Below are 10143 nucleotides of genomic sequence, written 5' to 3'. Positions count from 1 at the left end.
ATCAATGATTTTTCGGTACTTTTGGTAAACCAAAGAACTCAACTAAACTAAACTATTTATTTTCTTGCTGTGGCTTTAAAGGCTATGTCTGTACAAAAGTTGCTGTTGAAAAGATTTTAAGTAAGGAATATAAAACATATCAATGCCATGGAGTAAGTAAATGAAAAAAAAAGGATGATGTTTAAATACTGTATAGCTTATAATACAAATAAATTCAACTTAGGGGTGTATAGCCTGAATAATATGGTATTATCATATTTATTACAGTAATAGTCCAGACCATAAAAGAACAACATTGACAGCATGGTGTGACAAATACACAAATAATCTGAATATTAGTGATCACTTTCATAAGGGAAGAAGATACAGACACGTAGACGTAAGACTGAGTGGTTACTGAAGAATAGTAATCGCACACAATGCACAGAAAGAAGTAGGCAGAACTGCATATATTAATTGTACACTAAAACTGCTACATATATCTGACGAACCAGGGGCGGGATGCATGGGCCATCAGCGAGGGCTGTGGCGAAAAATAATCAGTGGAATGAATTTGTGTTAGGACGCAAACATAGGAAGAAAACACATTCTCAAATAAAAAAAAAATTATAAAAAAAGATATCTTAAAAATAAGCATGGATGACAAGAGAGGTATGAGAAAGGCCTAAAGTAAATTCTATATGAATTGTACAGCAGATTTGGAAATTGTAGTGCAGTTTTCTTTTTCGTTTTTTGGTATTCATACACAATATAGTAAAACCATATGGCTAGGTCTGCAATTATATTATCTGTCTGTAAGACCAGCATCAGTTGTGAAGTAGTAGGTGTATAGTTTGTTTTGATTTCTTTTGAGATACCATGGCATTGCTTTTCCAGCAAACTTGAGATGTTCTGCTAATTATGCCAGTATCTTCAATTCAGTCCAACCTCATCCTCGATGGATATGTTGTCCGCAATTCACTGCCACTTTTTTTTATTTGCTAGCCCTTCTCTCCCTCCCTGCTCTAAATATAACTCTAATTTAGAAAGTATAAGGCCCCACATAGACTGATAAACGGAGAGCAGAACTAGTCTGGTAGCTCATGAGGGGGTTGGCCGAAACCATCTCCAAGTCCAGGACATACTCTTTGGGTCCAGTCACCGCACGGGCTAGCACCAGCATAGCACTGATATTGTTGATTTGCTAAAGGAGAAGACAAAACATTTGGTTTAGAAGTCTGCATAATTGAATATTTTGCATAGTGTAATGTATGAACGTAATTCAATTATTGTAATGTAATTGTAATGTACTTGTGAAAGCTGCATAAGATATTAACATTTGAAACAGATAAAACCCTGCATGGGCAAAGATAATGTAACTATATGACACATGCTGTACTTTTCTTTTTCTCTGCACATTTATGGCTGCAGAAATCTAAATAGAAAGGCTAAGCAATACTGTGCAGTGTCCCCCTGCTCTTTAGCTATAAAAAGCTATAAACAGAAAATCTGGCACCAAAATAGAACTGCATTGTCCTCAAACTTGGGCACTTTTCCACTGTTAACATTAGTGCCCCCTCCTCCTCCCTCTTGTCCCCTTCCTCTCTTCCTCCCAGGGCCATGTTCTCAAATATTAAATGCTCACATTTTGGCTTCAGTAGTTTAAATCCCAGAAATAGACAGATTGCAGGATATAATTTAATTCAAAAGCCAAGATCGGGTAGGATAACATTCAGGAAAGTAACCCCGGGAGGTTTTAAATCAATTAACGTGAATAAATTCCATCTCACCCTGATGTAGAAGTCTCCATTGTCATCTCCAGAGCGAATGCGAAAGGTGTTGTAGGCTCCAGGGTAGACACTTGTGGCCTGGATCTGGAAGATGTCAGAGGGGACCGACCGCTCTGAGGTGATGCTCATATAACGGTGCACAATGGAGAAGGGCAAGTCCCGACAGTCAGGTTTAGAGACTGGACACACGCAGCGACTGTGGCAGGGTTACAGGATAATAATGGTTTAATAATAATGGACATAGCAGATACATGATTTAAAAGGAGCACAATTTCTAAATAAAGAGGGCAGAATGAAATGTGTAACTGAAAAAAAAGATTCCCAAAGAGACTGAAATGATGCCTAACACATCGTCATTTGTCTAGACGTAAACCAATTGATATTATATTATTATTTTCATCGACTGGCTCAGTAGAGAAACTCAAAGCTCGTAGAGGGAATAAAATTTCATCTGAGTATTCACCACAGGGCAGACAAATTTACAATCCTGGATACTCTCTGTTAACCTCGAAATATTTCTTTAGAACATAAACCTTCTATCCCACTTATTATCAAAGTCAGGTTTTGGAAGACGCTAGACTGTATTTACCTATTCTTGAAGGAAGTCCAGAGATACAGTATATAAAAACTCATAGCATATTCGTAAAAACTCAAGAAAGTTAAGCCTAAAGTAAATTCGACTTCCACAAAAAGAACAATGATGGAGGAAATCTGTAAGTACATGCACCAGCTAGGGTAAAATCACTTTACTCACTTATTTGATACTTGAGCGTAGGGCTCCTTACAACGATCCGTGTCAAAGCACTGATGACCGCCATGAATGTTCACACACGTCTGGCTTTCAGTGCACTGATGCGCGCCGGTCTCACATTCATTTATATCTGCATTAAGACACAGTAATGGAATCAAATGGCACCGATCTGTTAACTGAAATGAGAAAGTAAAGGCTGATTAAGGCCAGTGCATTGTGTAGAATAGGAGAGACAGAGTCTGACCTTGGCAGAGACGAGTCCCGAGGAGCTGGTAGCCTTCTGGGCAGAAACATGAGAATTTGCCAGGCTCGTTTACACACTGGTGCTGACAAAGGTAACTAGAGAAACTACACTCATCTATGTCTGTGTAAAGAATGAAGAAGACATTAGGAGGTGGGCTAAACAATATATGTGTATTTGCTTCGTTGTGCTTTTGTCACTAACCCTTGCAGGTGAATCCATCTGACCCCAGCTCGTACCCCTGCTCACAGCGGCAAAGGAAAGTCCCATAGGTGTTATAACACCTCTGACTACAGGGGGCGCCCATGTTGCACTCGTCCACGTCTGAAACCACAAATCATGACACAGCCGACACAAATTATAAGTATCCTTTATAGAGCATGTTTCATGGAAAAAGTGCAGTCATTACGCATTCAGAGTGCCAATGTGAAACCTTGTTTTTCCTTTATGATTGACATCAGTGATAAAAATAAAATATTTTTTCATGGGCCCATGTAGACTACATGCCACAGGTTTAGAAATGCTACATTTTTAGATAATAATAATTATAAATAATAAAAATGCATAGTGTCTTCATTGAAATTTACAGCGGTTGCTTTGAACTTATATAAGGTAATAGAAAAAGGAACTGCAGGTTTATTTTTTTTGTTAAACTAAACCTAATGTAGGATTCGTCCCTGTAGTTTGAAATCCCACAGTAATTGTTCCAATATGTTGCCATAGTGTCACTTATTCACAGAGTCCGAGGTGTTGTGTCAGTTTGTTTTGACTTTGGCTCCCGTTCAGAGGACCTGATGTGTAGGATGATATTCTAGGATATTGTACAACAGCATGTGGGTCTGGTTTTCCAAATTACTGTGTGTGCAGAGTTTGAGTGTGTGTGGAGGATGGCCTATGACTCAGGGCACAGCATTGTTGGTTATGCACGGGGGTGGCAGTGTGTGGGCACACTCACCAATGCAGGAGCGATTGTTGCCTGCCAGCTGGAAGCCAGGCTCGCACTGGCAGGAGAAAGAGCCGGGCACGTTAACACAGCGGTGCTGGCAGTACCGGTACCGACACTCATCAATGTCTGACAAAAATGAAGGGGGTAAACTTGGGTGAACTCCACATTCAGGTCAATCTGTTATTCTTCTGTAGCACCTTCATCAATACAGTCATAATCAATTGAGAGGTAATGCTCGATATTCCTATGATACTGCTTCTCCAAATTACAGAGAGGGGAAATATATAAAAGTGCACTGTCTGACAATCACTTGTCTTATTATCTTACTGAAATATGACCATCCATGGCGAGAGTATGTATCTCAAGTACATTCAGTATGACATAGCCAAACCCTATATGCCAAATCTGTTTATGCCTCTTAGCTGTTTTTTTACCAATGCACTCTGGTCCCACTTTGCGGTATCCATTCGGGCACTGGCAAGTGAACGAGCCCTCTGTATTGATGCACTCCTGACTGGGCTGGCAGTCATGTTCATCCCGTTGACACTCATCCACATCTATGAGAGCATAAAAAAAACACAATCAAATCTATGTGCAGGTTATGTAAGCCACATTTGGGTTTACCTCTTTTCCTTTCATATTTGCTGCTGCACTGGTATTTTGTTACTGCAGCAAAAAGGCCACTTACTGATTTATGGCTAACAGCTTGAAGGAATAAAGAAATGCTAACTGTGTGACTTTACACTAGTGCTGAGTAATACAACTGTGGGCTGCATTAATGAGGGTTTGACTGCTGATAGCAGCTGGGAAACCGCTTAGACCTCCAAATCCCCTCTACCCCCTGCAGACTACCCCCTGCCAAGTTGTGCAAAACTCTCAGACCACCTCTTCCTTACATACCACCTGTTTCTGAATTACTAGCTGTATTGTCCTGGAACCCTTAACCCATAATAAAAATTAAAAAAAAAACTCACCTACGCATACAGTATATAACTCCAACAATATGTGCAAGTTTTATTCTTTTGTCAGGCAAAAAAAATCAGTCAATTATGAAACAATGGTGATTTCAAAATACACACATTGAAACTGGCTTGTCACTCCTGCCACCTGTTCGCTGACACCCACACTGCATTCCCCTCCTAAAACACACACATTTCCAAACATACTCACCCACGCAGCTGTCTCCATGAGCCTCATAGCCAGTGGGACAGGGCTCACTTGAGGTGTTGCTCACACCAGAAGGGATTTGGTTGGGTGGATCAGGGGCAGGGATTACTGAGGCAGAGCGTGGGAGACACAAGTAGCCACCATAATGGTTGAAGCACTTCATCTCACCCTTACATGCCTCTGGGATAGTTTCACATTCATTTATGTCTAAAAGGGAAAAGGGTACATGTTTTTTTTTTGCTGTTAATATGGCTAAAACAAAGACATAAAACATAATATGACCAGGAAACACGAAGACGTATTTTTTACCTTTGCAGTGCTGAGTATGTGGATCCCAGAAGTAGCCATCTGTGCACTCCTGAGGTTTCAAACAAAGAATAGGAGGCATGATTGCAAAGGCTTATGTACTACATAATTGTAAACATATGCTTATCAAATAAACAGAGAAAAGAAAAGGAGTGGGAAACAGTTCCCTCCCTTCTTACCGTGTAGGTGTTACTTTCTGTGGGTGGCTGTGAAATAGCTTGGCGGAGGAGCACAAAAACACATACACACAAAAACGAAACACATACGGACCACATCTTCACGCAGAGACACTTTCACCTGCCTCTTTGGAGCTCAAAGAAAATGTACAAGCAATGTGTCATACACAGACATGCACTGGTACACGCTGCAGGGTCTATATGGTAAGGATGAGAACAACGACTTTAATCCAAGGTGCGAATCTGGGATCTGTAAGAGACGAGGAAAAAAGAGAGAGGAAGAGAACGCAATAAGTCCTCTAAACTCTGAAAATCCTGACATCCAAAATTTTTCTTTGATGTATTTGTCACAGATTTCATAGCGTTACATGATTATTTTTCAATAAAGCTTCAATTAAGGTACTTAATTAAAATGACAAACTTCTAAATGGCCTTCATGGCAAGGTCACCAGGTTTGTGGCAACCTGATGGCGCCCTCTGGTGGCTCCACTGGAATTGCACATAATAAGTCAACTCTTTACTGTATTACAGTTGCATGGCTGTTTCTATACAGTACATATCAAAACTTACTAACATTTCACCAGACTGAATGTCTAACAGCTTGCCTTTTATGCTCTCAGGCATATTAGCTAGATCATGTTATGGAATCAAAAGACTGGGGGAAAAAAACATCTGAAAGAGCTCATTTAGACTTTGAAAATTTACTAAAAGTTACTGTTCTTGGTAGGAGACCGGGGTGAAATTTCTAAGTAAATTTGTCAGCTTGAATAAGTCCTGTCTTTCAGGTCTCTTGCCTGGAGAATAAATAGAAAAGCAGCCAAATGCAGGACTTATAAAACATTTCTGTTTCTGGAGAGAGTGTAGTGCAGTACAGTTAGGTGGTTTGTGCCAGATAGAAATTAGCGTGGGGGGAAGATTATAACCACTGTCTTCCTGATGCATGAAAACCCTCACTCACACAGACACTATGATGTACATTGTAAAAAAAGCAGAAGCTGTCTTGACTCCAAAACATGAATGACATTGTCAGACTTTATGGTCACAGTGCGAAAGGATTTGGCCGGTGCACTGGTCCAGTCAAGTTGAGTCAAAGTGATAAACAGCTAGCCACAGAGCAACATGCACACACGAACACACACACACACACACAAACATTTAGACTTTGTTACATCAACCTCCAAATAAGACTACTTTGCTTTTGCCCAAACCACACAACGTTGTCCGTCATTACTTACAGTACACACAAGAAAACTTCATACCTAAAAGAAATCTTATTAAAGACTAAAATATGATTTGTAATATAATTACACTTTAGTCTGGCCCTCTGACACACTGATACAGTATTTCCCCAGTCATGATTACAATGTGCCTAAAATAAAAGCTCTCCACATGATTCACATATTTGTACACAGTTTAAGCACAGCACATGTTAATACGTTTTCAAAAGCTCGACATGTGTTCTCATGCACACCTGTGTGGGGTAGATGCGCCAGTTTTTGAGCTTTCAAGTTTGCACTCTGTGACCCAAATTTCCTGGGAAAGTCATAGAAGGCTTTTTTTTTTTTTTTTTTACTTTTTTATATATGTAATTATTTTTACTCCTCTATAATTTTTTAACTGGTGTATCTATTCCCAAGCACTAGTTGCCTGCCTTATTTACTTATTTACTTATCCGCTAATGAGTATGCATTCTCTCTCTCTCTCTCACACACAAACACACACACACACACACACACACACACACACACACACACACACACACGGCCTCTACAGAAAGCATATAGTTTAAGAAAGCCAAGATTGATCCATGGTAGCAACCCAAGGGCAGGGCAGCACCGAGTCTGACACTGGTCAGAGTATGTTTGGTGGTAAGGGCAATTTAGACTACTGTGGCGTGCCAAACGTCCCTCGGTTTTCTGGAATGCCACTGGTAAGGATGTGGGCATGGCTCTCCACTCGGGTCAAGTGGACTGTGACAGACTTTTCCCAGAGTATCAAATCCTTTGGAAAAAAGGGCAAGTCAAACTATTTGAGGAGACCCTTTCTAAGGTCTATGTCATACCTTTCATTCTCACAATTAGGGGATATTAATGTAATTTTATTTATACAAGGGGCATTCAAGTCAAACCAGGACTTTTGACTTCAGGATAAAGTCTTCAGGATTCACTTTTTTCTCTATATAATCTCATTAATGCACTGAAATCCCAGAGTTTCACTAGTGCTTGAATGCCATCATGGCATAAAAAAATCGCCATGATCAGACTACCTGCTTCAGGTCAGAAGAATTCCCTTCCCAGAAATTCTTTAGCGACTTGAACATGTGGAAATGACTTGAAGTGAGGTCAGGATTGTATGAGGGATTAGGCAGTAACTCCCAGCCGAGCTCCTGAAATGTGCAAGTGGTGTTTGTGAATGATTATGTGTATAGTTCCCACAGACAGATGAGTCTCTTCCGCAAGCTGGCAACAAGTTACCCATCAATTTTCAAGGATCAGGCGTTCCACATTCAGTAAATGTTCACAAAAAAGACTGCAGCCTGCTCCGAGCCACCTCGGCTGGAATCAGCATTTACAGACCTTAAGCATTCTTTAAAACTTTGGCACTATTCAAACATATTACTGTGGCTAAGAGTCTCATCACTGTACAGGGTTTAAAGTCTATGTCTTTAAATGTCAGACAGTTGAACATCCATCGTATGTATGAATTATAAAACTGTAAGAGTGTATCTGGTGCAGAAATAAATAACTGTAAATTTGTCACATCCTCTAGGACTAAGGACCAAGTTTCTCCTAAATAACCACTACTGCATGGATCTTAAAGACCTGCTTTTTTTGGAACACATTTGAGGACCACACATGTATAGATATGAAGGATTTCTTCCTACATCTTTCTGCAAACACGGTTACATCATCCTGTCTTCTGATGTGTCTGTGTTTTGTTCTGCCCTGCTCTGTTGCCCACAAAGCTAACATTCCATTTTTTTTTTGCTTGCAACAAACTTACTGTGCACATGCTGGGCAAATGGTGCAATGATAAACTGGATCACCACTGACCAGTGTAAACCACGGTAGTGTGTTTATGCTTCTTCAGCACTTAACATCATGTGTGCAATCTGCCATGACTTTTAATAGAAATCTATGACTCTGGCTATGGAGACATTTTACTTGGTTATCAGGTGATGTTGTCTATTGCTTCTATTACATTGTTATGCAGAAACATCTTAGATTAGTTTAAAAGTCGAGCACAAGAGCTCTTTTAGATAAATAAAAAAGATGCAGAGCACAAACACAGTACAGTGTCTGCAGTGACATGGAGCCCCGGGCCACAACATGCTTCTCTTCCTTTGAATAAATGCTCAAGTCAGCAACCAAGCCATATAAAATAATGCAGGCAAATGTTAGTAATTACCAAAGATACAAAAATAATGGTCATGACGCTCTTTGCAGTATAGAAGTAGCTTGTGTTAGTATAGTAGGGTACTGTTCTCAGCTGTGACGTCATGTGGGCATTTAATTGTGTGTGTTTTCTCTTCTTGTTATGGCACCTGTGTTTCTTCAGGGGGCCAAAATGTTTTTGTAGGCACAAATGTTCACACCACTAAGTACCTCGGGGATTTTTGCCCAAAACTTCAGGGAACCTAAGAGTTGTCTAGTTAATACAATGAGGCTAAGAGTGTACCGAAACAAGAAGCAGACACACACACATATACATACATAAGTTGCTGTCATATATTAAGTTCACTTTTAAGAAGCAAAGCTAGTGCACCCCACTTGTCTGAATGGGGATCAGACAAGTTGTGACATTTAATCTCGTTGTGAAATAGTAGCTGGAAAATGGTTTGGAAAGTTTTGCAATACTACATCCGTGACGCATGATGTGTAACAACATACTGATGGTTGGGTAAGATACTAAAGGAATAATCACTGCTGACTGGTGCATCTCTGGTTACTAGTTTAAGATATATAAATGGCATTGCATAAAGGTTGCATGGTGATTATATTCTGTGCAGCTTAAGTGTTTTTTCTTTTGGCTAACCAAAGGTAGCAAAAGGGTCTCAAACTCCATAATCAAAAGTGCAAGTATATTCCATGATGAGCCTGGAAATGATTAAAACCTGTCGATCTCACCCTGTCTTACACACACACACACACACTCTCTCATACATTCTCTTCCTGTTTCATTGTCTGCTTGCTCTCTCCTGTTTATGGCTTTCACTTCATTTTGATTTCCACATCAGCATTTTTTCCCTTGCTTTAATATCATTTTAATACAATTATATATTCAGAATGAAGCAGCATCATTTTATTCTCCTTACTTACCAAATAAATGTCAATTTAAATATAACATGCATACTTACAGGACACTTCCCCCCTCAAGAACTTTCTTCTGGCCTTGGCCTTGGATTTCACTTTTTAAATGGCTCTCTTCTTCTACACTCCTCTTCAGTTCCGGCTTCTTTTGCTTTCTGTTGCTCGTCTCTAGCCCTGCGTCTTCTTCTACTGCCTTGTTCTGCCTCTTCAGTATGAGAGGGAGAGAGTGTAGAGACAGACAGCTGGAGTGTGAGCGTGTTCACCAAAAAAAAGAGGGACAGCCCATTCTGACCCCCCCTCTAGGCCCCCTGTGCAGCCGTACTCCGTCCCCCAGACACCCCCGCCTCACCCCCCAGGATGAAAATTCCTGGTCTGCGGGCCAAATACCAAAATTCCAAATCTGTCCGATTTGCCGGGAGAACAACAGTGCATAGATTCGCACAGCCGCACACATGGACATTAGTGCTGTAACCCACC

At 40.3% G+C, this 10143-nt stretch overlaps 1 protein-coding gene across 1 annotated transcript; it reads right to left on the bottom strand.

Annotated features, from left to right (window-relative positions):
- Nucleotides 1-239: 239 nt before the first annotated feature.
- Nucleotides 240-9942, bottom strand: efemp2a (EGF containing fibulin extracellular matrix protein 2a). Its single transcript, XM_053505666.1, has 11 exons — nucleotides 9714-9942; nucleotides 5360-5606; nucleotides 5184-5232; nucleotides 4878-5081; nucleotides 4142-4264; nucleotides 3717-3833; nucleotides 2966-3085; nucleotides 2765-2884; nucleotides 2524-2650; nucleotides 1770-1965; nucleotides 240-1183 (listed from the first exon to the last, which is right to left on the bottom strand). Exons 2-11 carry the CDS (start codon nucleotides 5453-5455, stop codon nucleotides 1022-1024), a joined length of 1314 nt encoding a protein of 437 aa, XP_053361641.1. The 5' UTR covers nucleotides 5456-5606; nucleotides 9714-9942; the 3' UTR covers nucleotides 240-1021.
- Nucleotides 9943-10143: the final 201 nt, after the last annotated feature.

The sequence above is a fragment of the Clarias gariepinus genome, chromosome 10, assembly GCF_024256425.1.
Source record: "Clarias gariepinus isolate MV-2021 ecotype Netherlands chromosome 10, CGAR_prim_01v2, whole genome shotgun sequence".
NCBI lineage: Eukaryota > Metazoa > Chordata > Actinopteri > Siluriformes > Clariidae > Clarias > Clarias gariepinus.
Note: the sequence above shows the minus strand (reverse complement) of the source record. Positions and strands in the feature narration are given on the sequence as shown.